The sequence below is a fragment of the Falco rusticolus genome, chromosome 6 (assembly GCF_015220075.1).
Source record: "Falco rusticolus isolate bFalRus1 chromosome 6, bFalRus1.pri, whole genome shotgun sequence".
Classification (NCBI taxonomy): domain Eukaryota; kingdom Metazoa; phylum Chordata; class Aves; order Falconiformes; family Falconidae; genus Falco; species Falco rusticolus.
In genome coordinates this window covers 57,942,595-57,960,482 of record NC_051192.1, presented here as the reverse complement: position 1 = coordinate 57,960,482, position 17,888 = coordinate 57,942,595, and the positions used below count along the sequence as shown (strand labels likewise).

The 17,888-nt window shown below is 43.2% G+C and overlaps 1 protein-coding gene across 1 annotated transcript; it reads right to left on the bottom strand.

The window, feature by feature from the left end:
* Positions 1-2,925: 2,925 nt before the first annotated feature.
* Positions 2,926-10,072, bottom strand: LOC119150118 (cytosolic 5'-nucleotidase 1B-like). Its single transcript, XM_037392349.1, has 6 exons — positions 9,527-10,072; positions 9,273-9,440; positions 6,331-6,460; positions 5,710-5,832; positions 4,849-5,033; positions 2,926-3,840 (listed from the first exon to the last, which is right to left on the bottom strand). Exons 1-6 carry the CDS (start codon positions 9,653-9,655, stop codon positions 3,502-3,504), a joined length of 1,074 nt encoding a protein of 357 aa, XP_037248246.1. The 5' UTR covers positions 9,656-10,072; the 3' UTR covers positions 2,926-3,501.
* Between the last annotated feature and the right edge of the window lie 7,816 nt (positions 10,073-17,888).

The following is a 17,888-nucleotide window of genomic DNA, read 5'->3' as shown; positions in this document are numbered from 1 at the left end:
ACTTTATTCTATGACTAACTCATGCTGGCTGTGAATAAGCATGTTGTTTTAAGCTTGTTTTGCAGTGTATTATCACCAGCAGTCTTTGAACCTTATTCTGTCACAAACTTGCATTTTGTATAATAAAAATCTTCAGCAGAAGTTCATTTTGTATAAATCTCTGGAGATTTGAGTAGTTGTGATAAAGGATTTGACTCAGTGATGCTGTCAGCAGGGGTCCCTCAACAGGTTAGTCGAATCACACACACATACACACGCCCAATACAGTGGGCTGTCAAAACGCAGGTAGCAGACAGACTGGTCAGACACAAGGGTCTTGTCTTTCTTGCGAAACGGACAGGCTGATCAAATACAAAGGGTTCGAGGAACCCCTTCTTCTTAATGTGACGGAAACCCAAGAGGAAACCCATGAACCATCAGGTTTCTTGTGGCTGATCTGGACATGACAACCATTTGCAATAGTAACCTCCCCTTAACTGTCACGTGTTGACAGTGCCCAGTGTGTGTCCCCATCACTGCAGTCTGTTTTGAGGCTGACTTCAGCTCATGTTATAGCTGATTTTTCTGGAAGTATCCTTACTACCCCTATCTGTCACACTTCTCAGGCAGTTTAAGGGCTCTATAGGTACTACATCTAAACACATTGGATTCACTGAGAGACCTCTTCTATCTTTGTCTTCACCACAGAAAACTCATTCTCTCTTCATTCTTGGCTTTTCAATTCATCATGAGACTCATGGCTACACTAAAGGGTATTTTAAACGGGCCACACTCTCACATATGTTTGTGACATAGATGGCTTTTGGCATCCTTAACCTGATGTAAGAGCCATAACAAGTTTGAAGAGTTCTTCCATATGCTCTGTTCATAGTAAATCATATCTTTGGGAGATGTTGAAGCCATGTCCACCTCTGCTGCCTAATGACCTTACAACCAAGGACCATGAGAAAGGGACAGTGGTTGCCAACAAGATGCCAAAATAAGAGAACCAGGAAATGCCGTGCTAGAGGAACTGCAAGATATCCTTCCGGTGGGAGGAGAAGAATCTGTATTCAGCTTCTGGCAGTGGGGACTCTGGCAGTCATCTCTGATACACCTACTACTTCAGAAGACTGTGAATATGTTGGAAAGGGCACTGCCTCAAGGATTCTGCCTGGGTTCATCAGTGGTCAATCCAGCCTTCAGCACAAAGAGCATTGTGCACAGGAGCTCATGAGTGACAGCAGTCAGAAGCTGCTCATCTAGGCAGGGATGACATACACATTCAGATGGTGCTCCCATCTAGAGGAATGACCCTCTAGTACTAGGTGTGTACAGATCAAAAAAGATGCAGGAACTGGAACTCCTATGTCCTGCCAGTAGGTTTGATTTTTGCTCTAGGTGGCCGATTGGAAATATAGGTAAATGAAATGGAGCAGATGATTCAGTTTCCAATTTATTCACTGATTTACATGCTTACTCTGTCAGGCATGAGACCTTCACCTCTGGAGTCCCACAGGGATCAAGGATCCCATTAGCCTTTTTCAGTATCAAGCCTGAATTTCTATGTTCAAATGAGAGTCAAGTGCCAGCAATATGTGCATAGCCTATATCCTTTATGTTTTCCTGCACCCAACCTCTATAGCTCTCAGAACGCATGGATGAAGAATGGTTGATCCATGTTCTGCTTCAACAAGGCAGGACATGTGTTACTGAAATTTGCAGCCATGCTTTTGTGGTGAAGGTACACACAAAATTCCTATTCCAGCGAAGGAGTATTTTTGGATTCCTTGCTGTTCTGAGCTCTCACATAAAAACATCTGCTAATAAAATTTTCTATAATCTCCATTTGGCGAGGAAACTCTATCCCATCCTGGCAGACAATGACCAGGCCTCAGTCATTCATGTCTTCCTTACCTTCTGGCTGGGCTGGGAAATGCGATATGTTTTGGGCACAAAGCCTTTAGTCCTTAGGAAATTCCAAGTACGCCAGAAATATGCAGTGCATCCCGTCAACAATACATGCTGGTGTGAACATAAAAACCTTTCTAATGGTCTCTGTTCGCCTTTCATGCAGGATCAAGGCTTTTGTCTTTGTTTTCAAAGAACTTTGTGGCTTGAACCCAGAACATTTACAAGATGTGTCTGTGTTTCTGGGAGGAAAACCATGATTAATGCAATGAAGGCTTCTGCAATAACAGGGCCATTCATCCGGACAGAAGGGACCAAACTTTCTCAGAGGCTAACATGAGATTCTGGAGTGAATTGCCTCAGGAACCACAGATCATCAGAAGCCTGTTCACCATCTTCTACTCCCACTGCAAAGCACATTCTTTTGGTTTTGTCTTTTCTGGTATAAATACACAACCACAATAAAAATAGAACAGGACACTTGTTCCACTAGGGAGAGAAAGAGGACAACCACCACCTGACAGATGTTAGTTGTGTCATTTGGGTATCACTTAAGACACATGGATGACACTGAGATACAGGAACTTAGCATAAAAGAGGTAGAATAGACCTATGGAGTAAATTTGTATTCATGTTGCAACAGGCACGTGTCCCCTGGAAACCCATTTGAGGTTGCCAAACTGAGTTCATGCAGATCACAACAGCTGCAAATCCTAACTGAATCTACTTTAAAAACAAGCAGTTCCATCAACAGCATTATTTCAGGGTAGATTCTCTGCTGTCACAAAGGTATGCTCTAAAGCTTCAGTCTTTGTCCCAGTCAAGATACTCACAGCATCTCAGACTTCTACCCAGCTCCATGAAATCTGTTGGGACTTAAGTGTCTTTGAGACCTCTAGCGCTCTCTCAAATTTGGCTGAAATGAGTAATTTCTGGTTCTAAATATCCGGAGGAGGCAAGAGACACAGAAATGCTGATTACATAGACTCTGCATGGGAAATTATGCTAACACCTCTATAAATACAAAGGACAATGTTCTGTAAAGCCAGCTTTATTAGAATAGGAAAATAATATAGAAAAATAAAGGGTTCCTGTAAACACAAGATCAGATAAGCTAACATTTCACTGCAGCTGAAACCTTGTAATAACAGACCTACTGAACACATATTTAACAAGGAATCCACCAACAGGTAAACAATTATATGTAAACTGTACTTTTGGTAACTTCAGAAATAACCATCAAGGACTATCATTGCAGCATGGTTTTTGCTATAAATAACCCATCAACAGTATTTTAGAGAAAATATAACTTTTCTGTCTCTCAAAATATGTGTCAAGCTCTAAAACCAGTACAAATCTTTTTCTAATAATCAAACCCACAGTATTAGATCCAAACAGGTAAAAAATCTAAACTGCTTAAAATGCTATTAAAATAACTTTATTAAAAACTTAGCTATATTACAAGTACTTCCTTTAAAGGCTGTTCTAGCCAGAATTTAAATCTTTAAACACAGTGCTTACAGTATACAAATGTAGAGGGTTTCAGACATAACTATTGGTATATTAGAGGCTGGCTGAGTTAAGAACCTTATCATTAATGCTGCCACCCTGTCATGCAGATTTGTGGTATTTCTGAGCAACGCCATAGGGAACATGCGCAGCTATAGTGCCTAATTTCTGTGCTCCTTCGATGTGAAACATCTGGTCATCAAAGAAAATGTGAGGGCGGATTTTCACCAGGACTGGTCCTTTAGGAGCTCCTTCTAGGAAAAGTGTCTCATCAATCTCCAGACCCCAGCTACGAAGAGTATTCAACACTCTGGCTCTAGAGCTTGCTGCACTTCTGGCTGTGACCAGGAAGGTCCTTATGGGACAATTTAATTGTTCGTTTTTTGCATAGAACTTCTTCTGGAGTTTCCCTAGGTCTTCCAGAAAACCTTTCAAAGGACCCTGGGTATGAAATACCAGAAGTATAATTAGTATTTGTCCACAGCTCCCAAAATCATTCTTTTGCTTTCTTCCAGATTGCCAGTTTCATAAATGATTCCTTCCCTACTGCTACGCTACTCAGCAAACTCACTATGTAATCTGTCCAAATAGGTCTGCATCTTCACTAGGAATTCACAAACTGGAAAAAAGTTAAAACCATAATCCTACATAGTATGTTCAGTGGGAAACTGACTCTCACTAAGGCTTACAAGATCTCTTACAATATAAAGTTATAACTATAGTCTTCTTTAACTTCAATAAAACGTTCTTTAAAAACACTTAACTTTTTACTATGAACCATGAGCTGCATTTTTTTTTCTGTGCAAAAACCAGTAAGAGACCTAATTACACAGACATTACCAAACTTTTTCCAGATAAATGACAATATTAGAATTACACACCAATTAAAATAAGTAAATGACAGACTGGGTCAAATCGCAATATACTGCACTGTCCAGTACTTTCATAAATCAAGCTTTTATTCTGAAATTATACCACCTTTAACAATAGCAGCGTTGGTCTTTCAGTTTAAGCTAATGTTTCAGCATTTGTGTTCAGACAAGTGGAATAGTTCTGCTTGGAAATAAGCACAGATATTACTCCGTTTCAATAACCAGAATATCCCACTGTTTGAAATTAACATTACCTACACAATCTAATTAAAAAAAAATTAAATCAATGAAATCGGCAGAAGCCTTTCCTTTTTCTAATGATACAATTAAAATACAACTGTAAATCATTGTCTTATATATGCAGTTCTCTCAGTGAAGCGGGAGATCTGGTGAAAGGGCTGCAACGGTGGGCTCTTTTATGTCAAACATACATTTTAAAGATATCCTTGAAAAAGGAAATAAATAGGGCAAATCAGTTTCCACAAAGAAGAATCACACACACTGGGAGACTGGAGAAACACAGCAGCAATGAAAATTAACAGTGTTTTGAAAACTCACTGATTCAAGAAGTACAAACCTGTGCAAGAGGCTTATTTTCATTCAGCTGTTCATGTTCAAAAAACGTATCTAATCCTTCCTCTTTGACAATCTGTTCTGATTCATCAGAAAAGAGAACGGCATCCCCATCAAACGCCACCCTCAACTGTGTATCCGAGTAAGCAACATCTTTGTTGGCAGTGAACATTGTAGCTGATGCGATACCTGAAAATGAATCAGAAAACGTCAGTTAGCATGTCCTGCAAAGTCATTCATTAAACTGTAAGCAGTTAGGTTCCAACAACTTCTTTGTGGTGACCTTTATAAATGATGAGCAGAAACGACCACTAAAGCTAATTAGTAATGGCTGTTCTGTATCACAAATGCGTGGAAGCTGTCCCACTGACATAACTTCTTAGACATTCTTCCTCTCACTTCCATATAAGAATATACAAACCAGTGTGCTGCAAATAAGATAAAGCAGGAAACTCCAAGGAGACCATTGAATCAAACTATTTGCTACTTTTTAACTCCTTACAGAACACAGAAGTTGTTTTTTGTAAGTTATATCAAAGAGAAGACTGTTCAAACAGAAGTTAATCAGAGGTGAGTAGGAAGTGTGTATGGGAGTTCATTTCTTGTAGCACAGAAGAAGACAGAAAGGTGTGACAAAGGTAGAGAGTGATTGAGTTGTCACCATCAGCAGGCTGAAGGGTCAGAGAGGAACATAAACAGAAATAGCCTGATTTTATTTGTTTAAATAAAAATCCCTGATGAGTTTGCCCAACACAAAGCACTGACTTTCTGCATTTGATAAAGCAGCACTACTTTCTGTGAACTAAACACAATATACTTATTTTTTAACAAGCTCAACAGATAACAGAAGAAAGTAATTTCAAACCTGCTTCTACAGCTTCTTGCACTTTTTCAGAGTCTGCTGCGAGGTACAAGTTCGTGAGGTACACAGTCAGGTAACCAATAGGGCTTTCTCCTCCCGTCATACAGAAACGTTCAATTGTTAAGCCTAAAGTAAGAACAGCACAACAAGGTGTGACTCTGCTTCAATACTACAAACCTGTAAAGGAATCTGTGAAAAGGTACGCTAGCCTACAGCTGACAGTAAACTTGAAAAATGAAAATATGTTCACTGTAATTTCAGCAAGTCCGACAATTTAAACTGACTACAATGTTTGATCAGTGCTTCCTCCTTAAGAATTTAGGAAAAAAAAATCCCTCTAAGACAGCAGAGCAACTGCTGTGAAGGTGTATGTATAGGGGCATAAATATCAAACAACAAAAAGTTTAAGGATTTCTTGGAAATTAAGATTCACACCTGACAAGCTACATCTGTTGAACACTCTCTCACTTACGCTGACACCCAAAAATAAATATCATCCTCTGAGGAACTGGTGTCAGTATCGAAGAAGCTGCTTTTAGCAAGGTCAGCACAGGAAAAATAAAATAAATTTATTTTCTTATGTAACAGCAGACAGGTCTACAAGGTAGTATTTATTTTACTTACCGTAGTGATTGATGCTGTTTATGAGTCTCACTCCCACTTGGGCATGGTTACTAGTCATCAGGACAATATCAAATCGTTCTTCATCATCAGGGTATAGCTCAAGAAGCCGGGCATTGACATGCTCCAGCGCCTGCAGGTTAAAAATGTGGAAGTCAACAGACAACTGGAATGTGCCTTGTTTCTTAATCACTGTGGGTTTAGCGATAGGACTGTCTTGAAGTAGAGTGTGAAATACCTCAGTTAACTTGCTGAACTTGTTTTATTCCTTTCTGCTCTGTTGCTCCCAGCAACCATTTGACTGGGTTCATTTGAAAGGAAGCGAGTTTCTCTTACTGAGTTATAGAATTTAACTTTATTGTGGAAATCCTTTTTCTTGGGACACCATCATTATCCAGAATAAATCAATGCACTGCTGAATATTATCACAGTCCCTATTATCTTTTTTTTTGTGTGTGTGTCCACTTGAAACTTGGGCTTGGACTTTCTTGTCCACTTGAAAATTGTTCTTGTGAAATCAAGGAGAAAGTGTAAAGGAATTTATATGTGCAACTACTCACTTTGCATGAACAGATGCAAATTTGGGCCACGTACTTATGCAAAGATTTACTGACAGTTCAGACGGTCAGGTGTCAAAGGCTGTCCTTAAGTACTAGGTACAAAATCCTGTTAAACATGATTACCTTGGCAATTTCTAATTGCAGTACTGAATGAAACAGATTTTGATTGATTTGAAATCTCTTTAAAGATATTGGGCTAACATGTTAGGCATTCTTATTTCCTTGACCTTTCAGCTGCCCACCTCTCTCTGTAGCCACCTGTTCTCTCATCTTATTTAGAGTCTTATCCCTTTGGAGTAAGACTTGCTATTTGCTCTCAGTTTACATACACACCTCTGCTTCGGGATCTTGGCCCTTGAATGGAATTCCTTGGGATTACGTCAATAAAGTCAACCACAAAACATCACAGGAAAGCTAGATGGGCTGATTTTCATTAAGGTGCTTTAAAAAGTAGGGCCAGTTGTTAAGAATTAAAGCGCAGATTTCATAATTAAATTCTGGGAATCTAACTTTTAAAAAGCATGGCTACATCATGTAGGACTGTGCTTAGGAAAACTCTGAGTGAGAAGCTAGTATAAGGCCCAGGAAAAATTCTTAGTATGTGGTCATAACCCATTTCTACTGCTAATATGAATTACACTGGCAATTTCTTAAAGTATTAAGAGAATAAGGGGGCGTGGGGGAGGTGATGCCACTTTTTGTCTGGTGCCTGTACACTTTGCAGCCTAAGGAGATCCTGGCCTGTGATTAAGCGCTACAAACTTCTAAGTTTCTTAAAGGTTTCAACAAAGGAATACAAACAAAAGTATATTATTTCTTTTTGCCTTCTTTGTCTCCACGGAAGTATCACCCAACAAACCCCTAATTCCCCAGCCTAATGATTCCTATGATTAAGCAATTTATGAATATCTTAAAAAATGTGAAGAATTAAAACGCAAATAGCATACTGGAAGGGAACAGAGATCAAGGTGCATTTAGTTGGGCACAGCTAACAGCTCTGCTCTTCAGAGTGTGAGGAGATAAACAGTCAAATCTTGTTTTATATTCAAAGTGAATCTGACACTGAACTCTAACAAATCTCTTGAAAACTGTGCTAGCAGGGCTGCTATCTCTACCTATCTACAGATAGGAAAAGATGCAGTAAATTCACTAGTGAGCCTAGCCTCACTGGTGTACGAAATGAATTATTTTATGACCATGCTTTTATGTTAGAAACACCTTTACAATGCTTGTGTAGTTAATGCTATTGACAGCTATCTCTTATATTTACAACAGCATCAATATTGACCTAAGTAATTTTCCACTTTATATTTCTGAAAAGCGATCGATGTGGAAAATGTTTTACATTCCTGAGACTAAAACTGAAGTAATTAAAATCTACTTTTAAACCCCTGAAGTGTTCTTCCAGAACTCTGCTGTCAGCAAGTATGATTGATAATTATGATTTAATAATTTTTCTAATATTGCTGTGGTAGAGCTTATCAAACGATTCTCAATGGACATAAAATGAACTCTAGGTGGCATTTTTACAAGTCAGTCCCACTAAAACCTGTGTCCCTCAAAACCTGGGGTAGTTTTGGTGGGTTTTTTTGTTTTGTTCTGTTTTTTAATCTTGCTTGCTTTCCATGCTGGAGGCTGTTCACCTTGGCCATTTCTCTTGTGCAATGAAAGCAAAATACTCCATTTCACCTCTGCTTAAATGGTGACTCCGAGCTAGGGGTCTGTTTCTTTTGCTGGTCCTCTAGAACAAATTCCAGGGCGACAATGAAAGCAAAGAAAAATTAATGCTAACAACAACAAAAAAGGTTAATTTCTGAATAAAGCCATTGGATTAATACAGAATCAATGCTGTCTTTAATCGCACTAGTCCTACTCAAAAGTGAGACATAAAAATGGAATGAGGAACTCAAAGGTTTTGGTTTGGGGTTTTTTTTTGGGGGGGGTGGGATGGGGGTGGGGTGGGGAGGTACGTTGCAACAAACGCAAAACCGTTCAGGGGCCTATCTCAGCTGAAAAAGGTCTCGCAAGGAACGGCGCCCCGCGGGCCCCGTGCCAGCGGCAGGTGCCGGCTGCTCCCCGCCGCGCCGCAGCGCCGGGGCACGCAAACCGTCCCGCTGCGGCACCTCCCGCCGGCGCGCAGCTGGTGCGGGCGAGCGCGGAGGGGCGCGGAGCGGGGCCCCCTCGGCCGGGGCGCCGCGGCGCGATGCGGGAGGGGGGCGACCCCCCGGCCGAGGCGCGGTCCCCGCGGGCGGCGGCACGTCCCCGCCGCGTTTTCCCGGGGCGGCCTCATCTCCGCCCTGGGCGGCTCCGGGCTCCTCCTCTTCCCGAAATTTGGCCTTGCGGCATCCCCCGCGCCCCCCGCCCGGCGCGGCCCGGCCCCGGTACCTTGACTAAGTAGAACGCCGGGCCGGGTTTGAGGGTGACGTTCTCGTTGTCCTGCTGGTACTCCAGGTACTTCTCCAGCCCCTGCTCTTCGTAGATCCGCTGCTCCTCCACCAGGTCGAAGAGGGCTCGGGAGGAGACCGCTACCGTGATGGCGTGCTGCGGGTTGGGCTGCGGAGCGAGCGGAGGCTAGCGCCGGCCCGCGGCCCCCAGCCCTCGGCCCCCGGCCCCCCCGGCCCCGGCCCGCCCGCACTCACCGGCCGGGGTCTCTTGGAAACCAGGCTGTCGTAGAAAGCCTTGGCCGCGGCCCGGTCCTGCTCAGCCTCCTGCTGCCGGCCCTCCGCGGCGGCGCTGGGTGGCGGCGCCTCCGGCCCGGAGCCCCTCATGCTGCCGGCGCGGCGGCCGGGCGGCCGGGCAGCGGTTGACCGGTAAGCGGCGGCGGTTGCCGCCCCGCCCCGCTCGGGCAGGGGGAAGTCACCCGGGCGCTGCCTCTCCCCTTCGCTCCGCTGCGCCCCGGGCCCGGCCCGGCCCGCCCCCGGCACGGCGCGGCTCTGGGCGGCCCGACCCCGGCACGGCGCGGCACCGGCCCCGCGGGGCAGCGGCCCCCCCGCATGTCACGTCCCGCGGGGCAGCGGGGCCGCAGCATCGCCCTTCATGGAGGGGCGAGCTGGAGCCGCAGCCCCGCCCCGCGCCCCTTCGGGGACCCCGCGGCGACACCCGCAGCGTGCCCTTCCCAGCGGACGCTGTGACACCGGCCGCCCCCCGCAGCCTCCAGCACTTGCTCTGTCCGCAGCGTTAGGGGTTTACCAGTCAGCCGCAGTGGCTTAGCTGATTTAGCATTAACTGCAACAGATTTCCAGGAGATCCCTTACATAATGTGGCGGTGACTTTAGCAATCAGAATGGGCGGTCACACATGGCAGTGACCTGGGGTCCTGTGTGCCACAGCAACACTGCAAGCACCTTTAAGAAACAGTAGTTTGTGCCGTGATGTTTGGGGGTCTGCAGCACATGCAACAAACCGTTATTCCGCCATGGGGTTTGAGTGGTCCTAAAGCTCAGCATCCGCCCCCGGAGCGAAGGGCAGCATCTAACAGGTACCTCTCTAAAGCGCTCCCAGCTGCCTCCGCAGCCTTGCTCATCTGAACCCCAAACTGATGTGCTGCAGGAGAATGGGAAGTGAGGAGGGGGCTGTCTCCTGAGCTAGCTGGCACAGCGGACCTCTTCTGCTTCAGGTAGCCAATGACTCATGGTATCTGTAGGTCATAGCACATGTAAGCACCATCTAAAGGACTCCAACGTTTTGAAAGGAGACTCTAAACATTGCTTCTGACCCTGATCACTGCATAATCTTTATCAAATTGTCAGGTCTTTCTGCCTTCACCCAGTCTCCAAAAAGGAGCATCATTATTTTTGCTGCTTTTGCCTGTTTGGGGTTTTCTGTGTGTGTGTGTTTTTAATGTGGCTTCCCAGTAAAAGGAGGCTTATGTAATTATGCCATCTGTCCGTCATTCCCCAGTGATGTTCAGTTGCAAACAAATTTGACAGAGGATAAAGATCTCAAAGAGATTTAAATTCTTAAAACGTTTAATGAGAGTCAATGACAACATGCAATTTGTTGCCCTGCTGGGGAAAGGACTTTATGTGCTTGTTCTGCTATGTAATAGCAAATGAATATTCCCTGGCTGATCTGCCACCTCCCAGTCTGCCACATTGCCTGTTGCCCAGCTAACCAGGGAGGGATCTGGAAGCACGGAAGTGGTGGAAACTGGGAGATTAAAGTAAATGGAAAATGGGAACTGACCATACTAGGGAAGGGGAAATGGAAATACGAGGTAAAAGGAGAGGTACCAAGTGTAATGTATTGGGAAGATAGATGTGAAAAGACAAGTTAGGATCATTGTATGTGGCAGTTGTCATGGGAAGACGTAAAAGGCATAACACAAATCCAAACAGACCTGATTTCAGTAGCTCTGCTACTGATAGATGTGCTTGTTTCCTTTGAACGTTGATCCTAAATATTTCATTGTAGTGTCTGTACTCAGAGCTGTAGTGTGTCACATGCTGCTGAAAACACCTGCTCCCCTTCCTGCAGTCAGATGAGGCACATCCCCGCTTCCCAACCCTCTTCTCCGTGACTGGCTGCAAGCCTGTCACCAGGCTGAGCATCCAGGCTGAGCCTGGATAAAGGGTTCAAGCCACAGAACACCTGCTCCTGGTCCCAGTCACCACCACGGTCCTGCTCAGAGACTTCAGCATCAGTGTAAGAGATGACGACCTCTGAGAAGAGGCTATTCCTGGTTAAATACTGCAGATGGGTTCACTGCCCATGGGGAAGAGGGGAAAAGAAAGGAGAAATCGGGAAGCAGTTGTCTGGTAGTTACAAAACTGAATGTTCATCTCTGCATGAACCTGTGGCAGTGCACTTCCCACAGGTGTGTCCAGGCTGAATGCTTGAGCTGTGTTCCCCATCACCCTGCATAGATATTCAGGAGCACAATCAGAGCTCCTCAGCCATGTTCTTTGTTTTTATTTTTTGTTCCCTCCCTCCCTGTCCGCCCAAGAAAAGAATCATCACTCAAGCAATGGAGACTCCTTTTAATCTTTGCAAGACACCTGAAAACTTAAAAGATGGTAGCTTGGTACAGGGCCCGGGCAGTGCTGAAGTGCTGCTGCTGAAAACAATGCTATGCTAGCATAAATGTTTCGTTCACCAGACCCACATGGTATCTCTACATAGCACTCAGCTGTGTGAACATATGCAGTGAACTGAGATGCCTCGCCTCTGTTCTGTGCTTGGTTGCTTGCCACTGACATACCCTTCATTTCCTCTCTTGCTGGAGATTGTGAACTGAGGACCTAACATAAAAGCCTTCCAGCTTCAACACCTTATAAATGAAACCTTGACTTTCCAAACGCAGAGTGTAGCAGCCTTATCTGCATGTAAAAAATGTAGTAAAGCCCGTGGGGTTCCAGGAAAGAGCTATGTCTTGCTTTTACTAAATCTCCTGGGGAGTCTGTGAAATAGGAATGGATCCAAAATTGAATGACTTTGTGGTTTCTGAGCTAAGCTAGAAAGGAAAGGAATTTTCTGCTATTGCACATTAATTTCTAGGACATTTGCATTTAAACAAACAGAAAAGAATGTATTTTGCTATCTTTGTATGTACTTACTTTTAATAGTAAGCATGCGGCAAAAGTAAGTAATAGTAATGCACATAGACTGAAGCCTGTTATAAGTAGTCAAATGAAAAGAAAGTTCCCCTGCCTGAGCTGCCAATATTTTTCCTACATTAAGAACAACCACTAAGTAAGATTAATATGTTCTTGTTCAAGGAGATCAAAGTGCATTACTAATAATAAAAAAAAAGGTGGTTTTTTTTTCTTCTTTTGATACCTACTTCTCTCTGGAAAGATGTGAAATATTCCCAAATATTTAACATAGTGAGATCAGAAGTAAGGAAAAGAGCCTCAGTGGAAGAACTTTTTTCTGCCTTCAGATGTGTAGATCCTAATATGTATTGTGCATGATTATATCACAAACACAGAGACTCCAGGGCCTAACACTCGGAGAGTCATGTGAGGGTCACTTTGAATTGACTTACTGTTACTTATCGTGATTTTTACTCCATATATGCATTGTGGTTTTTCATGCTGAGATCTCAAGACCTGTAGCACAAGTATGGGTTTCCAGAAGAAAGGAACCTGAGAAGGACTTTGATCTAGGTCAGCTTGCTGTGGCAAAATTACATCTGACCTGCCAGATAAATAATTTGGAAAATCCTCCTGTTTGTAGACGATATAAGTACTTCTCATGCAATCCTAGAATTCAAGACCTGATTCTTTCACAACTGATTTTCTACGTTTCCTACAACTCCTCAATGTGGATCTCAGTCTGTATTCCTTTGGTTGCCTGCCTCCTGTTGATCACTTAGTCTAACATGGGCAGAAATGGCAAAAAAGCAGTTTGTTTGTGCCACAGATGTCCATGATGAAGCTGCATCACGCATATTTATGCTGAAGAAATCTTCCCAAAGTATTCAGTTTCCTTTTTCATCTCATTGGCGCTTTCTAGTTTATCTAACGATTGTTCCAGTTGTTTTAGTTCCTCCTCAGTGGTATTTTCCATTCTCTCCCTCTTCTTCCCTCTCCTCCTCTCCCTCTGGGTTTGTGCAGGGAAACAAGAATGCAAAAACCTGTGGCAACCATCTTGTGTCTTTTCCTGGCTTGGCTTTGCTGCTAGTCTTTCTTTAATAATATGTTCATTTGCAACAATTACATAAATTACCTAGTGACATAGATCTTTTGTTCTTCTAAGGCAGTCTGTTCCATCTCCGTCACTTTGAGCATTACAGCGTTCATGTGACAGGTTAGGTGACAAGTGAAGCTGAATCCAGCACAAGTACAGAGGATTGCTGCAGAGGACGCATAAGGTTCGGTGACCTGTGATCCCTTCACTAAGCAATCCTGTTTAATTATTACAATAGAAGTTTTGCTGCTCCTATTACTGAAGTTTTGGATTCCTTAATCTTGTCAGGATGAAATCAGCAACCAAGTTGTGTCTTTAGCTTTTTGAATATTTCTTCTCCCTAGAGGGCTTAATGTCATTTTTCTTAGGAAAATATAATTTATAAAATATCTCTATAGAACTGAACTGTCTTCCTAACTCTTCTGAGCTGAGCAACGAATTTTTAGCTTACTTTACCCCAGGAAAGGCTCATCACGTAACTGTAAGATTTCAAAATGAATCAAGAATTCTGAAATTTGGATAAAATCCTATTCTTACTTAGATGTTAACTAAAAAGGTAAGAAAAAAGTGCCTTAGCTCTAATGCTGAATATGCATGCCCCATCTAGTAGCTTGCCACAGGGAGAATTCAGTGACTTCTCTTACAATAGAGCGAAGTCCAGCTTCAAGCAATACTGGCTGTCCTGCCAAGAACATGGAATATGACAAATGAGACACTAATACCATTGTTGAAAGTCTGTGGTCAGAAAAGGCTCAACAAAAGGCACATATGCTATCACAAAATAATTATATTGGTGTTTTTTTGAGTTGGAAAAGAATCAGTAATAAAGTCATAACTACTGTATTAAAAAAAGGAAACCAACAACAATAATAGTAGCAATAATAACAGGTTTAGCTGGTGAGGATTTGACTTTGCATTACTGGTTTTACTCTGCAGGCACCTACAGACACAGGAAAAAAAAAAAAAAAAAAAAAGAGATGTGCTGCTGGAAGGTTTGTCCCTGTTCCAAGCTTGAACACAAGAATGTTTGCATTACAAAACAACCATACATAAGATGGAAGGTTGATAAATTAAAACCACACAAACCCTGTGTGGATCTTAGCTCCTACTGAACAAAAATTTACAACATCATGAAAAATTTTAAGTTCATCTCTATATAATAGAGACAGTTGTTTCAGTATTTTTCGCTATGCATCAATTATCTCTTTACTAATAGAACTAAATGGAGGCTCCAGTCATGCAAACAGCTCTACACAGGGACATGTCTGTGCAAGACTGAAACCTAAAAGTTGAAACCCTATTGTTTCATTTTACCAGAACAAAAGAAGTTAAAACTAGTCTACAATTCACTCTGAAAATTGCATATTCTATTCTGCATTAAATACCCATGATTTAGCTATTAGGTTGTGCTCGCTTCCATGAGGGTTCAAGTTAAGTATTAAATTAGGTTAAAATCTTTAATGAGAAAATCATATTGAAAAAGTTTCTTAGATACTTTTGTGTGCTTGTACAAAAATACCATAGATATGTCACTTAATCCCTGTTGCACTGTGCTAGTTATGGTTTCGAAAAAAATGAGAGAGCAAGCAAGACTGTTAGATGTGTTTCTCCTCGCGCTCTCTGAGGCATAAAACCCATTCAAGCAAAGTGTGGTTTCTCACCCATTTCCTGGAAGAAGGTATCAAAACATGTGCGTGCTTGAGTGACACTGCTGGGACTACCGCACAGACCCTGATGCAACAGCTGAGCAATCCCACAGGCTTTGGGCTGCAGGAGCAATGGCAAAGCAGAACCATTGGAGCAAAAAGGTCCACTGATTGTGTTATGGCACTGACTGCCTTTCCACATGTACTGGGGAAAACAGATCCACTGTTTTCCTAAAACGGAACGTCTGCCTTTCCTCTTCACATACATAGTAATCTCATTCTAGCCTTATCCCATGGTGTAACTCACAAATGTAACTAACACAGCAGACTGGGAAACGGGATTTTTGTTTACCTAGCCAGCCCTCCTGCTACTGTCCTTGGGAAAAAACCTTTTTGTTTGTTTCTTATGAGTATGTGCAAAAAATACACTTTCTACACACTCCTAGACAATGAAGGACAGGGGTATAGTCAGAAAATGTACAAATTGCTCCAAGCAAGGGGTGTAGGACAGTGTGATTATACCTATTAATAGAGACAAGCTTTAATTGCAGTGAGAGTGCTTTTGACTGCACAGTTACCACCCAGTTCCAAGAAGAGGATTGTAAGTGATTAGTGCAGTGCTCCTGAGGGGGAAAGAGGAGCCAGAAGTGTAAATACAAGAGGAGATTTAGGGCTTCTCTAAGCTATGGCTTCAAACCTGTCAGCAACCTGCACACAACATCTCTGTTATTTAAGTTATGACGTGATTCTGTTTTACAGGGAATGTGTATCCCATCGCTGGGTCAGGTCCCCTCCCTCCTTTTGGCAAGTGAAGCGTTTGGGACAAAACAAGTAAGGACTAAAAGTGATGATAATGCATTATTGTTTGTGTTATGCTGGTTTCCAAGGGCCTCAAGAACCATCGGGGAGCTGTTGTGTTTGATGCTGCAGGAACACACAGGAAGGTGCTCCCCACACAATATCCCTCCTCCCTTCTTGAGTCCTCTCAGTAGGAGGAAGATTATTTTTGCAGACCTCTCCAAGCTCAAGCATTAAGTATGAGGGTCGTACAGTTGCCCTTCTCTGTGTGCTTTCCCACAGCCAGGCTGCCATCCTATGCATTCGCAAAGCAGTGCTGCAGTCCTTCTCCTGCACATGGCCCTCACATGGCCAGAGGAACTGTGCTGACCTAGTCGGTGTGACCATTAACGGGAATTGCCTGGTGCAGAGGGTCATGAGACGAGGTTATGGGACCCACCTGCAGCCAAAGGTGAGACCCATGCTCAAAAGCTGCTTGTGCAAGGCTTCCTCTTTTGTCATGTTAATTAAACATTCCTTGGGCACATTCATCAATTCACACTATGCATTCATTGGGGTAGAAAATACTCCGGCAGTCTGCTTTTACTTCACTTGAAAGTGACTTTAAAGTTGTGTTATTTACATCAGAGCAGTATTTACATTTCTCTGTTTTCAATATTTTTCTGGAGGGCATGGAAAGATAGCAATACAAGCAGTAACGACAAGAGTAACAACAGTAATAACATAAAAGCAATGTTTCCAGTAGGAGGCTTTTATGATGTATAGTTCCGTAAGAGTCTACATCACAAAACCCAACCCTCATTTTACATGGTGCTATAAAATCACAAAACAAAAAGATAAACTCAGTAGGATTTCAGTAGTCTGTGGATCATATAACTGGGTGATCTGAGTTATATTATCAGCTTCAGCTCCTGACTTTGAACAAAACACATAAACTGTCCTGCTTTCATCCTATTTTCCTTCCTGCACAGAAATTTCCAGGTTGGATGCAGTCATTATGGTCTTTCTCTGTAGAGAAAATGGTATGTGTTAGAAGACTATTCATTCCACTGAAGGCTTAACCTGCACCTTGGATGCTCTTTTACGGAGAGCCTAAGCTGACTGTATTGCTGAGGCCAATGCCTTTGGTAAATGCGTGCGTTATACTGGCACAGTACAGGGCAATGAATCCAGTCCTCTGAATCCAAGAGATTTAAACAAGATTAATGTTCCGTCTCTCCAAAGGTACTGCAGGATTTGTAACCTTCCTAGCAAGTCCTGTGTAGGACTCAAAGGCTAGAAGCTACAGCCCTACCAAAAGACTGAGAGTCTGTGAGAACTGCAGTCAAAGGTAACGAAAGGGTCTTCACCCAAGGATCTTCAGAGTAGCTGTGTTGGGTACTGGTGTGGCAGTGTGGCAGCAGAAAGGCCACTGCACGACTAGCAAGTGTTTTTACAACCTAGGCTGGCCCAATGCGTCTGTGCCTGCTCCTGTCAGTATGAGATCATTCAGGTTTGCCCTGTAGTCACAGCCTTGACAACCTCCTGCTGTGTGAGCATACCTTGACAAGTAGTTTCTGTTCCTCTGAAATGCATATTCTGTGGTTTTGCTGGACTTGTATGTATATTACTGTGTGAAATTGTGGTGTGTGGCATGAGGGAAGTTATACAAGTTGATAGGAAGGATTGTTCATGTGTTTAAACTCGGTGAATCACTGTGAGATGGGACTGAGGAGAGTGTTTGGAGAGACAGACTGAGAGGCGGAATGTGCAGAGAGCAGGGCTCTGACAGCTCCCAATGGCCCGTTCGGATTTGCCAGTCCCCTGGTTACAGTGTCTGTCACAGCCTGCGTTTGGTTTTAATTAGACTGCATTGAGTGTTTGTGTGACCTGCAGCCATGTCCTTTTATACTGCCCTGTCTGCTCACAGAGGCTGAAGAGACTGTTG